Below are 25,318 nucleotides of genomic sequence, written 5' to 3'. Positions count from 1 at the left end.
TTATCGCGGTGCAATTACGGTCTTATTTATAGTGTGGCTTGTTGTGTTCTATTCCACTTTGAATGTTATCAACCAATGAGCCGTTGACTGAATAATTGCGGCGGACAACATACATTACCATGGGGGCAATATCACTGTTTACAAGACCTATACATCTCTGGAGTAACTATTTAATTAATGTATGGGCATTGACAATTGCTCTTTGCTGGGAGATAATCTATTATTTACGATAAGCTTGTTTACTGCATACACTCTTTCAAACAGCAGCAGAAATTGCATCATGAGTTTAAGTAATGTTAACAATTTACCATAAGTGTACAATAATCAACCATGTATTAACATTAGTCAATGCAGTAATGGACATTATTATTTAGCATTAGCATATGGTTTAGGACTAGGGTTAGGGTTAGGATTAGGTTAAATAATGTATAAATGAATGCCTTAGTTATATGAACAGCATTATCTTAGGGACACCTTTCATAAATTATTACTAGACCGTTAGTTGTTAAGTAACTGTTACTAAATGCTTATTACTATATGAGCTATGTTAATGAATGATTAAATAATCAACACTTGTAGAGTGTAAAAGCGATAATAAGTGTAACGTGTTACCAAACTCATTTGCTCTGGGAACAGCCTACCTTCTGTTAGGCTCTGCTTTGGGGACAAAGATTCAGGCTGAATATGACAACACAGCAATATCACATTTAGATATAAAGAATATATTCAAGTCTTTATTGCAATAGTGTACAATATGAAGATAGTAGTGAGAGAACGAGAGAGAGAGAGAGAGAGAGAGAGAGAGAGAGAGAGAGAGAGAGAGAGAGAGAGAGAGAGAGAGAGAGAGAGAGAGAGAGAAAGAGACAGAGAGAGAGAGAGAGAGAGAGAGAGAGAGAGCGATTGAGAGACAAGATAGAGAGATAGAGAGTGGTAGAGAGAGAGAGAGAAAGAGGTAGAGAGAGAGAGAGAGCGAGAGAGAGAGAGAGAGAGAGAGAGAGAGAGATTGAGAGACAAGATAGAGAGATAGAGAGTGGTAGAGAGAGAGAGAGAAAGAGGTAGAGAGAGAGAGAGAGAGAGAGAGAGAGAGAGAGAGAGAGAGAGAGAGAGAGAGAGAGAGAGAGACAGATATGTAGTAAGATACATAGATAGATAGAACATCTGTTGTCAAGGAGGATATATTCTTTAATCAGCACAGTTGCAACATGACTCAAGAAGTGAAGCCTGAGCATTTTTACCTGATATCTGTATATCTGATGCTGTAAAAATGACCCCCACCCACCAACACCAAACCCACATCTCATACTTTGTGATTATTTGTAAATCATCATTCCTAGGACTTTATACCCATCTTGGTGTCTTCAGCCTCGTTGTTAAGTCCACACACACATGCCCACACGCACACACACAGACTAACACGCGCAAAAAACACACATACAGACACACACTGGACAACCTTCAATATGCCTTCCAACATGCACTTACCTTCCCTCCTTTACTCACGGTGATCAATTTGGAGGGCGGCCATCTTGCACGCATCAACAGTGAGAGAGGTCACAGCTTTTACTGAGCATGTGCATGATGCAGCACAATCCGTCACACCCAACGAGGTCTAACAGCGTTATGTGCAGGGCGAGAAATTAAAAAGAAACGCCAATGTGACTTTCATGCGAACACAGCTGAGGTCCACTCTCCTGTGGACACTAACCATTTAATCATTTAGTGGTGTTTCCCTTTTGCTGATAAAATACCTCTTCTACTCAAGTATTTCTGTGTTCCACTGTTTCTTGCTAGTTTTCACCATTTTGGGGTATTGTATTTTTATTGTATTTTTTTTTTCATAAAAAAAAAACCTTGCATTGCCCTGGGGAGAAATGGTTTGTGAAAATGTGTGCTGAAGGAAAGCAAAAGTATGGTGTGTGTGTGTGTGTGTGTGTGTGTGTGTGTGTGTGTGTGTGTGTGTGTGTGTGTGTGTGCGTGCGTGCGTGCGTGCGTGCGTGCGTGCGTGCGTGCGTGCGTGCGTGCGTGCGTGCGTGCGTGCGTGCGTGCGTGCGTGCGTGCGTGCGTGTGTCTGTGCGTGGTATGTGTGTTTGTGTAGTGAACACTGCAGTAGAAGGGCCTGCAGCAGTCTGCAGGCCCTCTCTTGGGAGCCCTGTTAAGGTTACCTCTCCTCTGGTCAGACCGAACGCTGCCATCTCATTGGCCAGATGACTGGAGGCTAATATTCATTGAATGCTAAACACTACAGTTGTGTTGGCTAGGTCTTAAAATTGTGTTGTGTATTAGAATGCCCGCAACAAAACATCGATAGGTTGTGATTCTAATGACTCATGACATCATTATGTAATAATGAGATCATGGAACAATATACAAGGCCAAAAAATAAGAGCTTTTATGAACAATCTCTTCCATCATTCATGAATATATGATCATTTTTATTGTTAAGGGGGTGATGTTTTCTCAAAAAATTATTTGAATGCAACAGGCTCTTTCTGATTATTGTTTTATGACATATGGCCCTACTGCCTATACAAAACATAGAAAATACGTGTGGTTGTGCATACACACACACACACACACACATACACAGACACACGCATACACACACACACACACACACACACACACACACACACACACACACACACACACACACACACACACGTGCGCGCACATAAACACAAAAACTCCATCAAGCTTACATAGTTATAGAGCGTCCTGACAAAAGTTGGAAGAAAACACTCCGTTCACACAGGGCTCAAACTAGTCACACTGAGATCCACACAGGGGAGCATACAGTTACAGAGATCCGCGGACAAACCGACAGAACAGAGGGAATCTCGGTTGGTCCTCATTTGTCGAGCACTCTCCCTGGCGCTAAGAAGCGGCCTCAACGTGCTGTTGGCAGTGGCTCCACAGAGGGGGCTGCAGTTTCTGTTAACACAGCACTGCCTCTACTTTGATGACAAAGACATACTTCTCGGGAGGCTTTTGTTGCGGTGGCAGCTTTTAATTATCTCTTGCTCCCATTGACTCCCTCTCTCTCCTTCTTTTCCTTTCGGCTCTTCTTTCTCAACCACATAAAGGGAAAAAATAATTCCACTGTGTACACACAATGGTGTACTAGCTGTCGGAACAGAAGAACCCTCGACAGATGAAGTCATTAAATTGCTGGCCGTTTTCCTCGCTGGGTATTGAACCATTTATGTTCTGTTCCTCAAACATGGCCAGGTGTGGACATCTGTGTCTGCTTAGTTATAGGAGGGTTTTTGTTCAAGTAAACCCCCATTTTAGCAGGGGAACTTCTGGGTAGGAGTATCAAAAATGCGACCTGAGAAGTCATGACCTACATAATTTATTTAAACTATACATAGTCCCAACCCAAGTCACACTCGCTTGAAGATAATTCACGCCAATAAAGAACTACCACTCTGGAACAAACGTTTTTTTGGCCGAAAGTAGATGCCATCTTGTATTTTACTGAGATTGGCAACAATCAATATTTTTGTAAAAAATAACACAGAAATGTTCAGCAACAAAAACTGCTTCCATGCATTGTAGACACCTACGATCAGGTTGTTTGCTTATTTGATCAGAGTGACATTCGGATTGAACTCATCTTCATCCACAGCAACAGACAGTAATATATTTTTCCCCATGGTCATATCGTGAAGATTTCATCAGCATATATTTTATAGCTGTTACATAGATCAATTCTCTTTAAAATTTGCCAACATTATTTTTTTTAAGCCAGACTAATGGTGTTCTCCCGATTTGGAAAAGGAGCTGGGTAGCAGCATATTTTGAGTGTCAGGTACTGAGATGAGATCAATATCAAGTGTAATGGCAGGCAGGCAGCACAACTACATGGTGGCGTATGAATGAAGCTAGGCTAATGCTAGTGTCACGTCAGGGTTAGAATACACACCACTCACGGCACCTGCCGTCATCTATAAACTTGTCTCTATGAGTCATCCGTTTACGATGCGTCACCGATTTACATAACTTTAAAATGTGTGCCTTTGCGTGCGTGTGTTTGTGTGTGAGAGAGTGTGTGTGTGTGTGTGTGTGTGTGTGTGTGTGTGTGTGTGTGAGAGAGAGTGTGTGTGTGTGTGTGTGTGTGTGTGTGTGTGTGTGTGTGAGTGTGAGTGTGAGGGTTTAACAGAGAGTGGACTAATATAGAAATGGAGAACGGGAGAAAATGGTGAAGAGGTGTGTTTATTTTTAGCATAAAGCCAGTTCTTTTATAATAACTACACTTTACTCACCCTACCCAAGGTGAGATAGGGCATTTGCCTACCAATAGGGGAGTGAGAGTAAGTGTGTGTGTGTGAGAGCGAGAGAGAGAGAGAGAGAGAGAGAGAGAGAGAGAAGAGAGAGAGAGAGAGAGAGAGAGAGAGAGAGAGGGAGAGAGAAGAGAGAGAGAGAAGAGGTAGAGAGAGCAGGAGGGGAAGCAAGAAGGGACTGTAGGAGAGAGAGTAAAAGAGAGAATGACAGAGAGAGAATGAGTGAGGAGAGACGGAGAGTGCGAGGGAGGGAGAGAGAGAGAGAGAGAGCGAGAGAGAGAGAGAGAGAGAGAGAGAGAGAGAGAACGAGAGATATATAGCGCGTCCCTGTCAGCCTCACTCGCCCCTCATTGCGGGGGGTTGCTGCAGATTAATCCTGGGCTGAAGCAGCCAATAGAGAAGGTGAGAGAGAGAGAGAGAGAGAGAGAGAGAAGAGAGAGAGAGAGAGAGAGAGAGAGAGAGAGAGAGAGAGAGAGAGAAGGAGAGAGAGAGAGAGAGAGGAGAGAGAGAGAGAGAGAGAGGGGAGAGAGCAGTTGAGGAGGAGGGCGGGACTTGATCCGAACAGGAGGTGGAGGGGAGCCAATGAGTGCACACACAGAACAGCCTTGCCTCAGCACCGTGAGCCTGCAGAGAGTGTGAGAGGAGAGCGAGAGGAGAGAGGACCTGGACTAGTAGAGAGGGAGACCGTCTAGTGGCAAGTGTTTTTCTGAAGACACGCAGGAGGCTCCTCACTTGGGAAGGTTGTCCATGGGGAAAACAATTGAGCGTCAGAAGAAAGAGTGACAACAAGTTGGTGACAAGGAAATCCGGAGTCGGTTTTTTCGCCGGAGCTCAGAGAAGAATTGTCTTTTTTCATCACGTTTTCTTTTTTTATTATTATTCATTTCAAGCCAACTTCTCTCTCTCTCGCTCTCTCTCTCTCACCCCCACAAACCCCCTCCGGCTCGGATCATCCTCAACCTGCCTCGCTCACCCTGCTTTGGGTGTCCTCCACCTCCACCTCCCACCAACCCACTCTCCTCTCTCTCTCTCTCTTCCTCTCTCTGTCGCTTGTTTCCATCTTCTCCTTCTGTCTGCGTTCGGAGGAACAGAAGCCGCTCCGCCATGGAAACAGGAAGCCCCCGGAAGATCCAGTTCACCGTCCCGCTCCTGGACTCCCACCTGGACCCCGAGGCGTCAGAGCAGGTGAGGAGGGATGGGGGGGCAGAAATACACACACACACACACACACACACACACACACACACACACACACACACACACACACACACACACACACACACAAACACCTACACACACACACGCTGGTAACTCCTGGTTTCTGAGATGAGCCGGACTCTAATGGAGGCTCAGTGTCCTCGTTTGCACCTTTCTGTTAATGATGTCATGAGTGCGTAGCACTATGCAGCGTGTGATAGTGTGATAATAAGCCGTCTAGGCACCATTAGTAGTGATGTGGCGTGAGACATATTAGTGTGAAATGCATGTACTATTTGAAGGAACAAAATATTAAATATTAAAAGAAAAACAGATGGGCTTAAAATAGGAGTCCAATCCTGAATACTGGTAGGGCCCACTAGAGACAGTAGGAAGCAGAAAACAAACTTGCACCAGTCACGATATGCTGCAGGTGCAGACACGGCTGCAAAAAAACCAAACAAATGTCTTACAGCTGAGTTGCTCACCCACAATACCGCATTCAACACATGCATCTGGTCTCTGAAAGGTTCACCTCTCAACCTTACCAGTCATTTGCTTCCAAAGACGTAACCTGGCCAGAGAGATGCTCTTGCTGCTGTGCTCTAATCTCTTCAGCCCTCAGGGAGGGGAGAGGTAGGTTTGGAGGAGGGTCTGTGAGGCTCAGATATTCCTCTCAGGGGGATGCATGTTGTTTTGGTTTAAATGACACAGCAATGCAGGAGGCAGCACAATTAACAACAGCAGCACCAGTCACCAGTAGTAGCAGCAGCAGCAGCAACAGCAGCGTTGCTTATTAGATTATGTGTTAGCTGTTGCTATTTTTTGTTGTAAGGATCCAGCAATTCAGCCCTTTACTGGTGACCTATTTCTTTCAAAAAGATCTCCCCGACACGCCTGAAGGGCTGCCATTTTATATAAGAAAACTAAATAAATAAATAAAGGCATACATAAAAGCCATAGTGGGGAACCAGAACTGCCCAATGCCAAAAGGTTGTACATGACTGTGTGCTGTCATGCATGGTAAACACGGCACCAACTCCTCCTTTAGTCTCTGGGATGTGAAGACCCCACCGGTTCAGATCATGAGCTCTGCACTAAACACAGCCAGTGCCATTTCCCCCGGCCTTATAAATATCACAAGGAGCATCCATAACGAATAAGGCCTGAGTAGAAAGCAGCAAAGATGTATGGGTCTGATTTGGGAACTCTTTGACAGAGTGTGTGTGTGTGTGTGTGTGTGTGTGCGTGCGTGCGTGCGTGCGTGCGTGCGTGCGTGCGTGCGTGCGTGCGTGCGTGCGTGCGTGCGTGCGTGCGTGCGTGCGTGCGTGCGTGCGTGTGTGTGTGTGTGAGTGTGCGTGTGCGTGTGTGTGTGTGTGTGTGTGTATTTGATGGGGGGTAGTCAGGTCAGGATAGTTGTTTAGATGAAAGGACCTAGGTTCAAACCCCATTATCCACAGTCTACCTGTGGCCCACTAACCCCCAACTGTCTAAATTGCAAATACATTAAACAGCAACTAACCTGTGTGTTTCTGAAGCTATTAAACATGAAGACTTTCGCAGGAATATTAATGAATGACGGTGAAGAGATCAGGCATTGAAATGATGATGAAATGCTAATGATTCCTCTGAATGAATACAATCTCTGTCATGGCAGTTGTAGTGTATCTGCTGGATGATGAATGACTCTTCATTAACATTCATCTGAAAGCTCAGCCCGAGGTTGACTGTCACGTGATGACTTCATCTGTCTGAAACATCTCTCCATAAGACCATCACTTATCGTTCAGATGATAAGCTTCCTGACCAAATGCAAACTTTTCAGTTTTTTTGTTTTTCTCCATAGACATGCCGACATGCTGATTTCCAACGGCATTCTCTTTGTTTTACAAAAATACAAGAATGACTCTTAAAATATTTATTTTTGATAAATATTTATTAACCTCAATGTGAAAGTGCCACGGACTCACTTTTTATCAAATCAGTTACAAGCAGAGAGCAGAAATCACGCAGAGATAACTGGAACCCCGCTCTTGTTGCTGGTCAGGTGTGAAGATGCTGCATGTGCTTCTGTTGTCATTGATACAGGCCTGCCCCAATGCTGTTAGGGATAGCATGTTTTCAATGTTACAGTCCTGCCGTTTAGCTGTTAAGAATAGGATAGGATAGCATTTTTATTATTTATTGATTTTGTTTGTGGGAGGTTGTTTCTGTGGGTAGCTCCCTCGTAGGTCTTCTTATATTGTATTGTAGCGGTTTTTAAAGTGCATAATAGAACTGCATATGTGGACGCAGAACATGGTCATGGTTATATCATTTGGAGTTACGTTGCCGAATTCCAAACAGCAATTTGCATTGCTCTCTCTCTCTCTCTCTCTCTCTCTCTCTCTCTCTCTCTCTCTCTCTCTCTCTCTCTCTCTCTCTCTCTCTCTCTCTCTCTCTCTCTCTCTCTCTATCTCTCTCTCTCTCTCTCTAGATGCTGGTGTTCTTCTCTTACCTGTTAACATTCATAAACACTGATTTTCATCCTGCTCCTCATGCCTGAAAGACTTTGCAGCTCTCGGCTTGTAGTGACAGGGTCCCTAAAAGCCGGCATTAAGACTTTCCCTGCCATTAAGACTGCTGGGTACAGCAGCAAAGACTTAACCTGAATACCATGCTGGTACCACTGAGCAAATGTGGGATTGTGTGTGTGTGTGTGTGTGTGTGTGTGTGTGTGTGTGTGTGTGTGTGTGTGTGTGTGTGTGTGTGTGTGTGTGTGTGTGTGTGGTGTGTGTGTGTGTGTGTGTGTGTGTTTGTGTCTGTGTGCGTGTGTGTGTGTGTGTGTTTGTGTGCGTTCGTTTGTGTTTGTAGGTGGTAGGTGAGTGTTTGAGTGTTCTGCATCTGTGTATGTATAGGTCTGGACACATGTGTCTATGTGTGTGTGTTTGTGTGTGTTCATAAAGGCGTGAGCATGGGTCAGTGCGTGTGTGACTGTGTGTGTGTTTGTAGCACAACGGGCCATCCTCTACGGTTCAGCAGTTCTGCACTGCTGACACCTCTGAACATGATGAGTCAGTCACTGGGCGAAATTGTCCATCTTCTAAACGCTTTGAAACTGCTTCTATAAAACTGTCTCATCTCAACCTTGGCACACTGTGTGCTCACCACAACTAGCTCATGCTGAATGTACCACAGCATCATAACATCAAAACACGACATTCCTAGGAAGAAGTTTTAGAAAGCCGTGGACTTTAGCAGAAGAATCCACTTGATACCAACACAAAAGCAGCCTTTTGTCTGGAAGCTCATTTGTTTGGCGCTATCTGCTGTGTCCCTCAACACCCGTGAACCTTTTTTAGGTATGAGGGCATTGAACCGAAAACAAAAACCATTCTCGATCATTTCTGCGGGCTATACTGCAGCTGGGTCGTTGCAATGCGTATGCTTTAGAGTGTTAGCTTTCTAAATATCCCTCCTCCAGCTCTTTTTATAAGGGTTCATTGTTCTGTGCTTTTAATGCTGCGTAATCGCTGTACCAGACTTTAATCACTAAGAATCAAAACATGACCTTTCGATGGCTAGAACATACGTCACATTCACATGTCGTTACATGGGAGAAGAAGAAGAATGCAACGGATCTGATAAATTTCCAGGAAAGTTTGTTTCCTATCATATCACAAGACTTTCTGTATCGTTATATGCAACATAGATAACACAATCACGAGTAATGACCTTACCAACTTGAAATGCTGATTGTCCCATGTTGTTGTCCTCGACTGAGACAGGTGCACTAGGATCCAGCCAACCCGAAGGCCATTCTCCAATAAGGATTTGTCAAGTGGATTATCATAGTAATGCTCTTGCAGCATTGCTATCTGTTTTATATCCAGGCTCTCAACCACTGGCCGGAGATAAAACCGACAAGCAACTCAAAATGCGGTTAAGTATAGTTGAACACATTATGTTTTTGCCAATTTCCTTGAAATCAGACTATTTAGAATTGTCTCTGTCTATTGCAGGGCTCGATTTTGATGAGTGTTTTTGGTGTGTTTGCACATATGGAGGAACATGCGCCAGGATCCATTACACCAAGATCAAATTACTAATTGTGGATTGAATTTGAGCTTTCCTTCTGCTCTCCCTGTGGAGCAAATGACATGAGTCAATATCTATATGAAAAAAGACAGAGAGGATTAGAGATAAGCCATGGAGAAAGTACAAAGGGACAAGTATTAGATTGAAATTGCAATGAGAGTTTCAGAGAGAGCAAGAATTGAAAGCCTTTGAGAACAGTTCCATTTAGAGTTCAATATGATGTAGTAAATAGCAGCAGATTTATGACCTTCCTGATCCCGTTTCAATAGCCAAGATGAAAGTCAAGCTATGTCCTGAATTGTCCCTTTAATATTTCTCAATTTTACTAGTGCTCTGCTAATTCTGACCTCTTATACATTACAAAGATTAAGCTACAAAAAAAGCCCAGATATTAGGCCGGCCCAGTTTTTGCATGTTGCTTGAACACGTTTTGCAAATCTTGGCTCGTTGTGTCAAAACTCGACACACAAGCAAATAAGACACAACACAGGGAAATATACCATAAACATCTATGTCAAATTGAAACTCTGCTATCGAAACCTAAAAATCCTTTGTCAAAATGTCACTAGTGGACAAAATGATGAACACTTGTATCATACACTTTCAGATCAACAACAACACACTAGTCTAGTTTATCTAAACCACTGCAGTCTTTCATATCCACTGTTATTATTCAGTTCCACAGAAGGCACATTTTCAGAAAAATCGAAAAATCAAATGCTCAATACTGTACATCGCAGTACTGTACTTTACAGTGCAGTAAATTCAGTTTAAGCAAATATAAACCAAAAAAAAAATACACTAATGTACTGTGAAAACAGAAAAAACAGCAATTGAGCGTGGGTGTGCTATTGGACCCTCAAATTGTTTATGGTTTGTGAACCAGTTCTGGACCAGTTCCGGACCATGGAAAATGGTAGTTTCCATCGGGCTGTTTTGGTCCGGAACAGGTTCACCAACCATAAACAATCAGAGGTTGTATACTTGCCCCCTTACTCGCCATTTCTAAACCCTATAGAAGATATTTTTTAGGCTTGGAGATGGCACGTATATGATCGCCAACCACATGCCTGCATGCCTCTTCTGCAGGCAATGGAACAGGCCTGTGGAGACATTCAGGCAAGGTGTTCAGGCAAGAAAAGGAAGAGAATACGAAGAGATATTAATTTGATAGCTGTGTTTACTGTTGGATGGAAAAAATGAGTTTTGAGAAGAATTTGCGAAGTTTTAACAAAATGATTACAGTTTTTCTCAATCGTTTAAACAGGTTTTCTGAAACTATAGCTCAATTTCTCAAAACTCTAAACATAAACCTGAGAAGAGTTAATCATTTTGTCAAAACTACACAAATTCTTCTGAAAACTGAAAACGGTAAACACAGCTATCAAATGAATATCTCTTAGAGAGCATCAATTAAACACTGGTGGGATCAATTCAAAACACTTCCATCAAAATACTATTTACATATGTTTTGGATTTATGAGGCCATGTTACATATTGATATTCCAATGTATAAAATCGTTTAGAAATAGCTTTCTTTTTTAAAGTTGCAATTAGGTGGTACATATAGTATAAAGACTGTTGCCATATGGTAATACAATACTGTGAATATATCATATAAATATTGCGTTGACACAATCGTATCAGAATAGAATACAATGCATATTCGTCTATCAAATGAGCTCCAATGAGCTAAACTCACAATCCCAGCTTCCCAGAGTCATACTGTACACATATAGGGGGATGTAATGATGAAATCAGTGCAAAAAGTATAAAAAGGTAACAAAGCGAAAAAAAAAATTTAACTGTAATACAGTAAAATGTCCAGCTGAAGTGACTGCATAAAAAGCTTTTCGTAGGCCAACAAAAAATAAAAATAAGAATATAAATGAGGTGAAACAGATCTACATGTCAATCAGTATGTATTCCACCTCCAATCCTGATCAGGCCAAAGGACCATATCTACAACGCAGTAGAGCTCACCGAGTCCTCTTTACTGTAATGCTCTGACAGATGATTGAATTGTTTTGCCAGTTGATTTTGAGCAGGTGAGAAGTGAGTTAGACAATTGGTAATTTGTTGTTACGTTTTGAAAGCCAGTGGGATCCAGGTGAACCAAGTGTTCTAAATGATGAGATTTGTGCTGAGAGTTTAGCAAAAATGTGAAACAGTGGAATTGTGCTTAGAGTTTAGCAGTCTGGGGTGTAGTTGATACATGAGCTTCAAGTTTTCAGAATTGTTCTGCATAGTTCCATATTTTGTGTGTCTACAATCGAGAAAAACTGTAACTCTTCTAAGGTTTGTGTTTAGAGTTTTGAGAAATTGAGCTATAGTTTCAGAAAACGTGTTTAAACGATTGAGAATAACTGTACGGTATGGTTACAAGTGTTAAATGTATAGTAACAAGAACTTCAAGTTGTGTTACTTTGGTCTAAGCTTGTGTCTAAGCAAAAAAAAGGTACCATCTTTGAATGCCTATTGGTCAAGCGGGCGGCTCTTGGATACTTTAAGAGTCATTCCCCTCTGATAAAATATGGCGCTAGCTACCCTGTTCAGTGACGCAACACCACGTCTTTGCAGGGCATGCCCTGAGTATAATCTTGTTTGTTCTATGATATTACCTCTAGGGTTGATATAAAGCCTGCTACCTGTTGTCCTGTCCAAGATTCAAACCAAGCCAGTGGTTTATAGTAGACAATTGGGGGTCTGTTGTGGCAGTAAACACTATCCGACCATTTTAAACGTCTTTTAACAATGTGCACATAATTCAATTAAAGGAGAGCGATCCCAAGTGTAGCTGTGATAAACAAAGAAAACTCCACACACATCTTCTTCTTCTATCAAAGTGAAATACTCAAATGTCCGTCCGAGCATCAACATGGAAAATATTTCCTCCATTCTCTCCCACTAAATAAGAGAGGGTCTTTCACTGTCAACCCCACACCGAGACAAGGCCCATTGTGCTCCTCGTTGGATCTGTTTTGTTTCGGAAGGGCCCGGGCTGGAGGTCAGGTGGCTGGCGTGGCATTTAGACGGGCGCAGACCGTGTGCGTCCGGGGGCAGTGGCATTTGCGTGAGCAGAGTAACACACTGGCTGGGCCGACGCCGAAGGCTGCCCGGGAATAGCAATGACCCAGTGAATAATGGCTTTGACTCTGCGTTGTGGGTCTCTGTGTCACGTCGGGGGGGAGGCCAGCCAGCTTTGGGAAATGACGCTTTTGCACCTCAATCCTCAATCAGCTTACATGGACACGTCACCTTGGTGCAGAAAGTCAGGCTGTTAAGGTTTTACTTTCTTTAGAGAGATTTGCAGACAGTTTAATCATTTGTTATTTTATGTGTCTGACATCTTCTATCCTTCATATCCTTATGTGCGTACAATGGTCTCGTCCCTCTTTCCACTCACCCTAGCCGCTGTTTTTGACATGAGAAGAGGCCACTTCAGCTCTTCATATCCAATTAAATCAGGCCATAGCTTTGAGAGCGCTCGCACTTCTACTTTGGGTGATGTGGAAAGAGGGCAAGATGTTTAATATGCATTTTGTGCCATTCAAACCATGGAAAAAACCTCATAGATGAACTGCCTTTTGTTCATTGGATCCCTGATATGTGCATGTGGGTGGCTGTGTGTGCTTTGTGTGCTCATGTGTGTGTGTGATTCTTCGTTTGTTCGTGTGTGTGTGTGTGTGTGTGTGTGTGTGTGTGTGTGTGTGTGTGTGTGTGTGTGTGTGTGTGTGTGTGTGTGTGTGTGTGTGTGTGTGTGTGTGTGTGTGTGTGTGTGTGTGTTTGTGTGTGTGTGTGGATGCAGAGCCTGTTTAAGCTGTGTTGGGGCTGTTTTAAACTGCAAATAAACATTCTTCCTAATCACTCTAATTTAATATAGGGCAAAAAACATGACCAGAATAAGCATCCAGTGGGTCCATTGCCTTCATTCTTGTTCAAAGTTGAACATTTCTCTACGCATCAAACTCTGCATGTATTCAAGGGTGATTCTCACACAACTCTGCCTATTCACCATTCCAAATTGATTCCCCGGGGCATTTCCCTGATACATCTTAACTGCGTAATAAAACACTGCAACGGTAACATTGCCTCCATATACTGCTCTCCTTATGGTTTGATCTTGCGCTCTGGGCTTGCATATTTGTGCTGTGTGAGCCCTGATATCACTGACAGGGGAGGTGGACCATCCAGATCAGACTGGGCCACTTGTTACCGTAGGCTGGAGGACTGCAGATCACATGACCCGGGCACTTAGTCAGCAGTACTGTCCGCCCAGGATGTATGGGCTTCGTCTTTAGGTGTGTGTGTGTGTGTGTGTGTGTGTGTGTGTGTGTGTGTGTGTGTGTGTGTGTGTGTGTGTGTGTGTGTGTGTATTTGTGCATGCATGTGCATTTGTGTGTGTGCGGGCGTGCATGAATACCTGTGCGTCTGTGTGTGCGGGCGAGTGTATGAAGGTCTATTTCCATAAAACGAAACCACCATCAGGTTTCAGAGGAGAGTTAAAACACAAGTGATTTAAAAAGCGAGTTGGATGACTGACGGCTCGGTGCACTGGGCCTCCCAGCGGATTTTATACACAAAACCCATTCAATCGAAACCTTATTGTGTTTTTATATGCCCCTAAGCACATATCAAACACCATATCAAAAATTATTATTATTATCCAATCACATGTCTGATGGGGCATTTTAAACTCATTTTGTTGATAGCTTGCATTAAAACCTAATGGGATTTATGGCAAGTGGGAAAAAACAAGGACCTGATAGCTTTTGAATCCATCCTTGCTGTAATATATAGATAAAAGCCTTGACAATGCCTTGATTCAATATGTATACACTGCTATGACTACTGCTGCTGCTGCAGTTGTAATCACAGTTATACTTAATACTCTGTTGACTCTGCTACGTTACAGATCAGAAGACGCAGACCCACACCTGCCACATTGGTTGCATCCAGTGATCAGTCATCACCAGGTAAGGTATTCCTCTCTCTCACGAGGCAAATACACACACACACACACACACACACACACACACACACACACACACACACACACACACACACACACACACACACACACACACACACACACACACACACACACACACACACACACACCTGTCTCGGGGCTGTAACGATCAAACCCAACCACAACCTTCTCCTCTTAAGAACTCCCTGATTGACTATGACTCCTCCCAAAGCCCACCACTTGAGTCCTACTTGGTGTGGTTTCATCCCTCACCGTCTTCCCTCAGCCCCTCATTTTTTAATTCCACGGTTCCACAGCCCTTATTCACCTGGTGATTCTAAACGCTAGCTGGCTGGGGGAAGTGAATGAGAGGTTCTGCGTTCAAGATGGAACCAAGACTGCTCTTCTACTGTCCTAGTCCTCTTTTCCCCTCCTTTCGGCTGTGTGTGTTTAAGAGTCTATCAGAAGGGGCTCCAGGCCACTTTACTTCATATGGATACGAACTCACGTTGGTTTTGTTCTCAACTGAACACTGATGGTTGAAGGGCTGATGGTTTAACAGACATTTCACAGATCCACCATAAACACCTGTTGTTAATGGTGTTGTTGCAGTCAGGGTTTTATTTTTATCTGCCTTTTTAATCAGATTTTGAGATGTTGGGCTGGTGGAACAGAATGGCAAACAGTAATTTAGGATTAGAGCGGTGAGAAAATGAAGACAGCCTGTTAAGCTGTTGACGATGTTAACGACGCAAGGGGAGAGCGAGGGGGATGGGAAGAGGGTTGCAATTGTGCAAAATTCAGGTTGGAGAAGATCATCTGGCAGTAAACAAGGATTAACGACAAGGAGACACTATTCTTAACTGGGATTTGCAATATTTTACGCATGCAACAAATTGCACCTGTCTTCTTGGCTTTTTAAAATTAAAATAACTAATTAAAACACACAGCAAGAATAATTAAAAAACAAGGAGACAGAGAGACAGAGACAGAGACAGAGACAGAGACAGAGAGAGAGAGAGAGAGAGAGAGAGAGAGAGAGAGAGAGAGAGAGGGGGAGAGAGAGAGAGAGAGAGAGAGAGAGAGAGAGAGAGAGAGAGAGAGAGAGAGAGAGAGAGAGAGAGAGAGAGAGAGAGAGAGAGAGTGTTATGAGGAGAAGCAGGGTGCAAGGATGTTGGGTATATACACGATGGAATACTAGCTATGTAAATGATAATGAAGGAGAGGTGAGGCATGCTTGCGCAACCCTAGTTGTGGCCCCACATCACACAGAGCCCCTCCATTATTCATGTCTCCACAAATCACTCACTCTGTCATGTGTTGCACGCCTCACTCCGGGAGCAGATCATAGAGCAAGGATAAAAGTAGTCAGGGAGATGATGGTGAACAATCTCTCTCTCTCTCTCTCTCTCTCTCTCTCTCTCTCTCTCTCTCTCTCTCTCTCTCTCTCTCTCTCTCTCTCTCTCTCTCTCTCTCTCTCTCTCTCTCTCTCTCTCTCTCTCTCTCTCTCTCTCTCTCTCTCCAGACACTTGTAGAATGTGTTAACCTTGATACTGAAGTTAAGAGAACCATTTAACACAGACTCTGTCAGAAAGTCAGAGGACAGAAAAGATTCAGATACTGGTAAATATGACTTAATTGATCCTAGAGGAAATGGTTTGTAACAAAATAAAGACCTGAGTTGTTATTTGTCGTCATTGTGTTGTTGCTTCCCTGAGAAACTAATTGGTGCACACTGCCAATAGCTGTACTGATTGCTGTACAACAGCTTTCATATAAAAAGCACAGGAGATGATCTTTCAAAAACATTTAAATTGATGTAAGGCAGCAGACTTACTGCAGAAAATAGCTGTGCTCATGCATGAAAGATTGCTAAATGATGTGTGATTATTTAAAATGAAAGTACATAACCTTTTGCGTTCTTTATTTTTTCTTTTATTTTTTACATACTATTTGAAATTGTTTAATCTGAAAATTATGGAAATTGTGGCAGTTTACCACCATGTGGAGGCACCCGACCCAATCTGCTTTCACTTCAGCCAGCTGGGATTTAAAGTGGCAAAACAGCTTGAAAGAGTTATACATTTACACTCTATCTGAAGCATGGACCCTATGGAGGCTACATCAAATGAGACGATATACATGTTTATCTATACTCATATTACTTTTAACCTTTACATAATGTATGGTGTCACTATCATGAATATGGACTGTGTTTGATCAATAATAGGGCAGCCCTTGCAGACACTCATTTAAAGTCGATACCTCACGCTGCACCACTCCACACCACATTATTTAGCACACCATGCAACGGAATAACTTGTCCTCTGGCTTGTTAAAAGATAGGGTCAGAAACACCTTGCCATCTTTGACAAAGAGTAGTCGAGGGATCGAACAGGAAACCCTGAGATATACAAAGAGGATAAAGGACTTTGAATCTCAAGAGTGAAAAGATAGCATTTTAGAATGAAGATTAAAGTTAATCAATGTTATCTAGAGATTCAGAAAACCAAAATAACTAAGCTACCACAACTTATTAATAACTAACCAACTCACGAACTGACTTACTAACTTATTAATCAACATTAAAATGGCTAATCATGTAACCAATGCAATAGATAACCATAAACTAAAGTTGTGTAGTTCTGAAGTATTAAAAAGGATTGATATGTATGTCTGGGATTTATGATTATTTCCTTGGCCAGATGTCAGACGCACCTCATCAAAAGCTCAGATTCTGAGCCAGAGCTTTGTTCTCCATCTAGGTTTCAGTCTGAAGGCTGGCCTATTTTCTGGTGATCACTCACAAAAAATCCTTGAAGTTTATTGTGTCCTGGTGGAACGCAACTTCAAGGATGCAGAAATAGAACTCTGTGTTGACCGTGATTTACAAAGTCTATAAAGAAAAATGGTTGGAAGTGAAACGCAATTATTGTTCAGGGATACATTTTAGTACGAAATCAGGGTAGTGAGAGAGAAACCTCACTGGCACTCGGCATAGTGTATACTTTTAGGATACGTATGATGCGCTCTCACGAACACTACCACTGTCTTGGGATACATAGGTTGCAAAGCAATAAGGTGGTGTCCTAGGGAAGTTTGAAAGCTCAAAGCTAATACGCGCGCTAGATCACCATCAGTAGTTGCTAGTGTCTGCTAATTCACACTTTATGTGTAGTTTTTATAAGGTTGAGTCATGTGACCAACGTCGGTCTCTCACAAAATAAGATGCAGATACTGTTACAATGCTGTGACTATAATCATCTTGTTTCAATTTTTTTATTTTTTTCAAAAACTACCTTTGAAATCCATCACAGCAGCAGGGAACTGGTATTCTTTGTAATTGCTGTAACCACGTTTGAATTGTGGATGACATGATGCTAAAGATTGGTTTTCCCTGCATTGCCCACCTGCGGTGAATAATTTGCATAGCTCAACTCTAGAACAGAATGACTTCCCTGGAGTTGCTCTGAATGGAACTATTCTTCTTGTAACACATTTCCCTAAGGTGTAACATTCGTCTCTTAGTTTTATCTCTGCATGCAGTATATCTTGCCTGGTATTTTGAATAATCATTTTCCTGCGAGGGCTAGGTTTTTTCCAGGCTATTCACAGTGTATCTGTGGAAAGCTATCTCTAATTATTTCTATATTTTTCCTTCCGTACAGAGATAGATGAAGACCGTCTGCCAAATCAGCTGTATAAGGTAAACCTATTCCCTGCAATATCACATTTTGATAGAAATGCACTTCCTCCTATGAATGCTATCACTGTAAAAAAAAATAGAAAGTTGAGAAAACTCAAAATTTCAAGGCAACTTACTGCAATCAATTTGAGTTTTGAGCCCAACAAAAGATCTTGAGTTTTAAAAAAGTTCCACCAACTAACATTATTTTGTTTTTATATTGTTTTTGTTACATTTTCTTCTTTAGACAAACTTGAAAGTTAGAGTTGTGCCAACTTAAAAGTCTGTTTTCAAACAGTTTGGCCAACTAATAATCTTTTGTTCAGATAATTTACTTTTCTTCATTAGTGAAACTTAAAAGTTAGAGTTATACCAACTAAGATTTTTTAATTTTACAAAACTCCAAAAAGTCAGGGTTGTTAACTTAATATTTAAAATTAAGGATAATAACATTTAAAATTGCATTTCAAAGAATACAAAACAAGTCAAAGTTTACTTCATACTTTATTAAAAGCAATAATTGGAAACTTCCATTTTACATTTCTGAATGCCAGACAGTAGAACAAGCAACATGTAGCTACTTCAGCAACAGAGAATCGCTGTCTTAATGCAGCAAACCCAAGTGCAGAACAAGTTTGACATAATGGTCAAATACATTCAAAACATATTTACCATCTTGTATGTCATTGTGCAGTGCATTACAATTGTAACAACAGGAACAACATTGCTAACATATCTGAAGTGGCTGTGTCAAATACAAATACGCAAAACCTTTAAAAAAAAAAAATCCTAAGGATAATTTTTTTTTGTGAATTTACAAGAAACAGATGTGTAGAGATCACCCACCGCTAATTAGCTTAGCTCCAATGAACGGTAGTAAACGGGATTCACTCTGCTTAGTCATCAGATAAACTTTCCAACGGTGTAAACGGTCCTGTACCAATCTTGAGTCCTCTTGTCTGACTGTCATCTGGATCAGTTTCCTGATAAAAACAAGAAGGTGGTGCCAAATTTAGAGATAACTGAAAATTAAAAAATTAGGAACCAATTCCTTCCCACAAATCTAAAAATGTTTGAGCCTCCTACTGTACTCACCAAGCATGTCCTGAAGAACTTCTCTGAATCCTCGCGAAGAAACAGAGGTAGACCTTGCAGGCAGTGTTCACGTTAGCCGGCTATAGCCGGACATTGGCCGATTGCACGCACGCATGGTTCACACTTTTTTTAAAAAGGGTCCTTTGTTCCCCAGTCTCATACAAAGAGGGGAACATAGGACCCGGGGAACATAGGACCCGGGGAACATAGGACCCGGGGAACATAGGACCCGGGAACATAGGACCCGGGGAACATAGGACCCGGGAACATAGGACCCGGGGAACATAGGACCCGGGAACATAGGACCCGGGGAACATAGACAGAGTCTCCCCCTCAGACAGAGTCTGACTTTAGTCAGTCTCAAAGTCAGTCTCTGTGTGTCTTGCTAACAAAGATACTACAGTGAGCCCAACTCTTGACCCAAAACTCAACATTGTTGGTTGGACTAAATTGCATTGCACAGTTGACATGAATACTTAATGTTTTATATTCATTTTACACAGAAATCATAATGAGAGCAACAATTTTGAGTTTTCGTTTTTACAGTGTTCTATTTCTGCTCATGCTCACCAGTTTCCTATTTTGCTCTCTTTCAGGCAGCCTTGTTGAACTCCCCCAGACAGCGAAGGAAAGGACCCAAAGGCACCCCAACCATGAAAGGTATTTCATTAGGTTCCCCATGGGAGCTACGTATCCTGAGTATAAATGTGAAGTACATATCTCCCCGTTCAATGTCTATCGTCTCAAGGCTCAAACCTCACGGATGTGCAGCAAAACGAGCAAAACTCGTCATCCTTTAATATAAAAACATGTAAATAAGGAGTGTGCGAACGGTCCCTGGAGAGCAGCCTGAGTCATTTTCTAAGAAAAGCCTTCCACTAATGAGAGTGTAGTAAAAACACTTCACGTGGATTAGGCCCAACCAAAGATGGCTCAAAGAGGTGATTAACAAACTTAAAGGAGGTGATTAAACTAATCAAGCCCTCCATCGGTATCCATCCTCTTTATTTGTGCATGCTAAACCAAGGCAGTTCCTCCACTCCCTTACTCTCTAGTCTCTCACCTCATTATCTCTTTGCTTTCATCTCTCCTTTTCTCCCTTTACTTCACTTGGGCATGGTATGTTATATGGGTTATTTACCTCAATGCTCTGTCCTCTCCTCTTCCTCCGTTTTGCTCCACTCTCTCCTCCAACTTCGCAAACATCTTGTCTTCTCCCCCACCATTTGACCGTTCTCTCTACCTGCACCTCCCAATACACCTATTCTTCATGGTTATCCCTTCGCTTAAACCCTCTTCCTCCTCCTACCAACCCTCCTCTTCCTCTAATTCCTCAACTGCCTCCTCCATCATCTGCACCTCCACCTCCTTTGCACTTCCAACAACAACTCCTCCTCTTTCACCTCCTCGTCCTCAATCCATGCCTTCAAACCCCACCTCTTCTTCACCACCTCATCTCCACCTCCTCCGCCACCACCACCACCACCACCTCCCCTCCAACTCCTCCACCACCATCACCACCAACTCCAACACCACCTCACCTCCACCTCCACCTCCTCCTCGCCCATAACCCCAACAACCACAAACACCTCCTTCACCACCTCACCTCCACCCACCAACACCTCCTTCACCACCACCTCCACCAACCTCCACCAACCTCTGTCCCCTCCTGCGTGCAGAGCTGCAGTTCCTGGTGGAGCACCACCTGTACCGGCAGCAGCAGCAGCAGCAGCAGGGCGGGGGGGGGGACGAGTGCTCCTCAGAGAGCTGCCTGTCGGACCGGCCAAGCCCCGAGTCCACGCCCGCCCTGGAGGAGCTGCCCTGCGATGGAGCCTTCAGCGCCGAGGTCACGGCCGAGGCCTTCGAGAAGCTGCGCTGCCAAATGGAAGGTGATGAACGCACCCCTAATGGGGTTGGGATCTATTTGTGGTTGTTATGTTTGATATAACATATGAGGTTTTCATTCTACCCCGCTGTTATTGTTTCAGGGGTTCCATAAGGTTATATTTCGATACTTCTGACCCTCTGTTTTTCGGGATTCATAGAACAGAGGTATCTTTTGTAACTTAAGTTTTGTTACAAATTTAAACTAAACTTTTCCCATAACCTTGTGAAAACATCCTGTCCAGGAACCAATGTCCTGAGTCAAAGTGTCTGTAAAGGTCTAAAAGCAAGCCTATGTAGCAGAAAGGCCACTGTAGAAATACATTTGTTCTTTTCTGAAACCTTTGTGTTGCCAATCTTGCTCCGCACGCGCTCTCTGGATAACATCCCGGAGGCTTTCGAGTTTCTTGCTGAAAGTTCTGTGATAGCATTGTTGAACTTCTAGATCCGAGATAACTTCATGCTAACCCATGACCAAATAAATATATAGATATTTTTATAAACAATATCCTTCAGCAATACACTGAAATAGAAAAAAATTTGCAGCGCAAAAAGTTGGTTTGACAAATTGCAATGTATTTTATCACATCCTGTTTGACTGGCATTAACAATTCAACAAATGTAAAAAAAAGAGCTAGAGAGAAAGAGACGGGAGAGGAATGTGAATGAATGGAAGAGGTCAAAAGGAATTAATCAGGATAGGAGGAGTCAGAGAACTGACAGATGAGAGGAGTTGACTCATCACAAGGCCGATAAGCTGGATGGCGCAGCAACCTTTTCAATTGAAAAAAAATATGTCTTGAAAATACAGGAGCTCAGAGGGGCAGAAAGGAGGGATTCATCCATCACCCACTGCTTTCTTATCGCCTTTGAGGAATGGAGACGCGGGGAAGAGAAAGAAGCAGTAGGATGAGGTAGTGTGGGACGGCAGGAAGCCAGGGGTAGCTAGGCGGAGGTAATACAGTGTTCAGGGCCCGAGCTGAGGCACAGAGGTAAAAAAAAACGGTTTGAAGAAAATGTGCAGTGGTGTCAATGGTGGAGAAGAAAGGTTCACTGGGAAAGTGAGTAATTGAGCAGAAAGAGGGAGATAGGCCTACTTAAAGACTCAATAGCCAAAGTGCTACCTTGGCAGTCAAGGATCATCTCCATGCCAACTACTTTGACTTACGGCAAAGAAAAAGCGCAAACCTAGCCTAAACACTGATTCTTTGTAGTGGCAGATGTCCACATGGTCACAGGAAAGTGAAAGCAAGCTGCACATAGACCCTGCTACTTCCTCTAACTCACCATGATGGGACTGACGGAGCAGAGTGGCCACATGGTCAGGCAGCAACACTTGTACGCTTTTGTTTACTGCGTTTGATTTTATCGGAATAAAGATTTCCTTGAAGGCTTTGAAGACTTTCCATGATAATTACGATCGGTCTGAATGTGACCGGCGAAATTATCTTTTTTATTTTTCTTCCCTTTTGGTCCCCTCCAATATTGATCGGAAAAGGTCAGATTGTAGTTTTGTAGTCACGACAAGAAAGGCAGAGTGGTCTCTTGATTCTTTGCTACAGCGCCTTTCCAGCCGAGCGTGGCAGTAGGTTGAGCGAGAGGATGAAAAGATCACAGTTTCAATCCAGAGGCAGCGGACATCCAACGGTAACTGAATATAAATGTCAGATGGGATCGATTTGGGAGCCATGGTTGAGTGGATTGATTCATGGACAAACACTGGCTGTCACATTTCTCTTGTCAAGGAATAAATCTCTCTCTCTCTGCTCCTGTTCCTCTGTATCTTCCAACATTCATCTGTTTAAATACCTCCATTACCCCCATGTATCCCTGTTGCTTCATCTCTCTCTCTCTGTCTCTCTGTCTCTCTGTCTCTCTCTCTCTCTCTCTCTCTCTCTCTCTCTCTCAGAGTTCTCACGGGATAGTACATTAGAAGACGGGGGTGCACTACAGTGCCCCCTTTCCGTGGAGGCAGTGGGATGTTCCAGTGTCCCCGGGGCCAGTGGTGCGTCACTGTCACCACAGAACGACACACAAACAGGTTAGCACCGCGGCATGGTACCATAAGACCTACCAGGGAGTGTTTTTCTAGTTCCCCCCCATTCGCCGGACAGGCCTGAGGTCCCACGAGGCTAATCAGCGATACTCTGACCCAGAAGCATTTATTTATATACTGCTGAATAGTTTAACTGCTTGGCGGGATATCGTGTAATCATGCCAAGTAAACAAGCTTCCACCAGATGCCTTTGATGCTTTTTTTCCCCTGGAGCAGCACTGCACTGCTTGGAATTTCCAACTCTGCTCCCTGTAGTTACGCTCCATGTATCCATCCATCTATCTATCAATCCATGCATTTGTACACCCATTCATCCATCCATTCAGCCATCCCTGTTCCTTTGTCTGTCCGTCTTTCTGTCAGGCCGTCTATCGATGTTTGTTTATTATTGTCTTTCTATCTGGTCTCTGTCTGTCTGTCTGTCTGTCTGTCTAGAGGTCTGTCATTCCACCAAGCCTTCTCCTCTGACTGAACATTTCCCTGCATTCTTTAAACTTTGCAGACACCAAACCGACAGCAGCAGCAGCTGCAGCAACAGCAGCAACAGCAGCAACAACAGCGAAGGGGAACAGTGATGGAGCGATGGAGAAGTTGTAGTAGGCCAACGCTGCCCCGAGCCAGCCAGACAGAGACCCCCCAAGCCCGTGTCCTCTCTTGTAGATACGGGAACATCCGGGTATCTCTTCTCCTTTACTCTGCAAAAAAAGAAGGCCTTAGCTACCACCTTGGCAACCACTCAAAGGTCTCTAACGGTTTGGGTTTTTGGTTTCCTTGGCTAAGGGATGTTATGAATCAGATGCATTTGTTTTTCTATCCATATTCATAATTTCTAACAATGTCTGTATTCAATTCCATCGATGTTGTTACATCTATATTATTATTTTTTTCTTCGATATCTTTCTTCATATTTCACAACTGAATGTCATTCTTAATATGAGGTAACACAAATCACAGGCATTGTTATCACTTCCTCAATATCAGTATCATTATTTAGAACGACTATGGTACTCGCTACCACTGGTCATATATATTGTTAAATAAGAAAAATATGTGCCATTGCTTCTGAAATATGGCGAAATCTATATGAAAAAGCGCAATCAGAAGAGTTTATAGTTTATATAACTATATTTTAGTTTATATGACCGCAGAAACTTATCAATTTGTCAACATATCAAACAAAAGACTGGTAAGATGCATTTTTTCATGGTGAAATTGTAAACATTTTGGGTGAACCAAAAAAAGCAGATTCCCCATTTGTCAACTGTGCTATGCTTTTGGGAAACACTTCTGTAGCATGGCATTGAATGTACAGTAGGTTACTGTAAATCCAAAACCAGAATTCTTAAATGTGTTTTGTGGATGTGGTGTTGTTTTATAATAAGTAAAAGAAACATGAATCTGACAATTTAAGTGCTGAAATAATGTAAGTAATTAGACCAAAATATATGATTGTGATTGCTATTCAACATTTAATCTCTATTTGTGCTATCACCTCAGTGGAATTACGACGTAGGTTATTTGACAATCGTTTAAAAAAACACAAAACTAAATACAACGTATTTGATGTCACTTCACAGGGTTATCCTGTAATTGCCAGCTTAAAAGTTTAAAAAGTTCTAAATAAGAACCACTATATACACTAAAAAAGACAAAATAACATTCCTGTTATTTATTTTGTTTCGTTTGTTAATTATTATTATTTTTTTACAATGTGTTTATGTACAATGTAATATCTGTTCTGGAATGGGAATGGCGTTCAATAATTCGAATGGAATGTTTTTCCAATTGTATTTGAACTGGTCAATGATTACATCTGTAGTCCGTTTGATACAATAAAATATTTAAATTGGTGCAGAGTTTATTTGTTGTTTTACAGTTATTTTAATTTGTTTGGGATTTATGTCCAGGTCTTGTTGTGATTATGATGGCTTTTAAATTGCAATGCTAGTGAGGTAGGATATATACCCCAAAATTGGGGGTATCGTGATGAAAGAAAACATTATTGCTCGAGTATGTGTGTGCTCAATTCCGGAAGACTTGGAGCAGGGACTGAAAATAGCTTCCAACCA

General features: G+C 42.5%; 1 protein-coding gene across 1 annotated transcript; it reads left to right on the top strand.

Moving 5' to 3' along the window:
* Positions 1-4,859: 4,859 nt before the first annotated feature.
* Positions 4,860-25,100, top strand: LOC132470819 (protein phosphatase 1 regulatory subunit 1A-like). Its single transcript, XM_060069704.1, has 7 exons — positions 4,860-5,468; positions 14,473-14,533; positions 18,198-18,235; positions 19,906-19,969; positions 20,989-21,198; positions 23,103-23,234; positions 23,752-25,100. Exons 1-7 carry the CDS (start codon positions 5,388-5,390, stop codon positions 23,844-23,846), a joined length of 681 nt encoding a protein of 226 aa, XP_059925687.1. The 5' UTR covers positions 4,860-5,387; the 3' UTR covers positions 23,847-25,100.
* Positions 25,101-25,318: the final 218 nt, after the last annotated feature.

This window comes from Gadus macrocephalus, chromosome 13, assembly GCF_031168955.1.
Source record: "Gadus macrocephalus chromosome 13, ASM3116895v1".
Taxonomy (NCBI): domain Eukaryota; kingdom Metazoa; phylum Chordata; class Actinopteri; order Gadiformes; family Gadidae; genus Gadus; species Gadus macrocephalus.
This window is presented reverse-complemented; position numbering and strand designations above follow the sequence as displayed.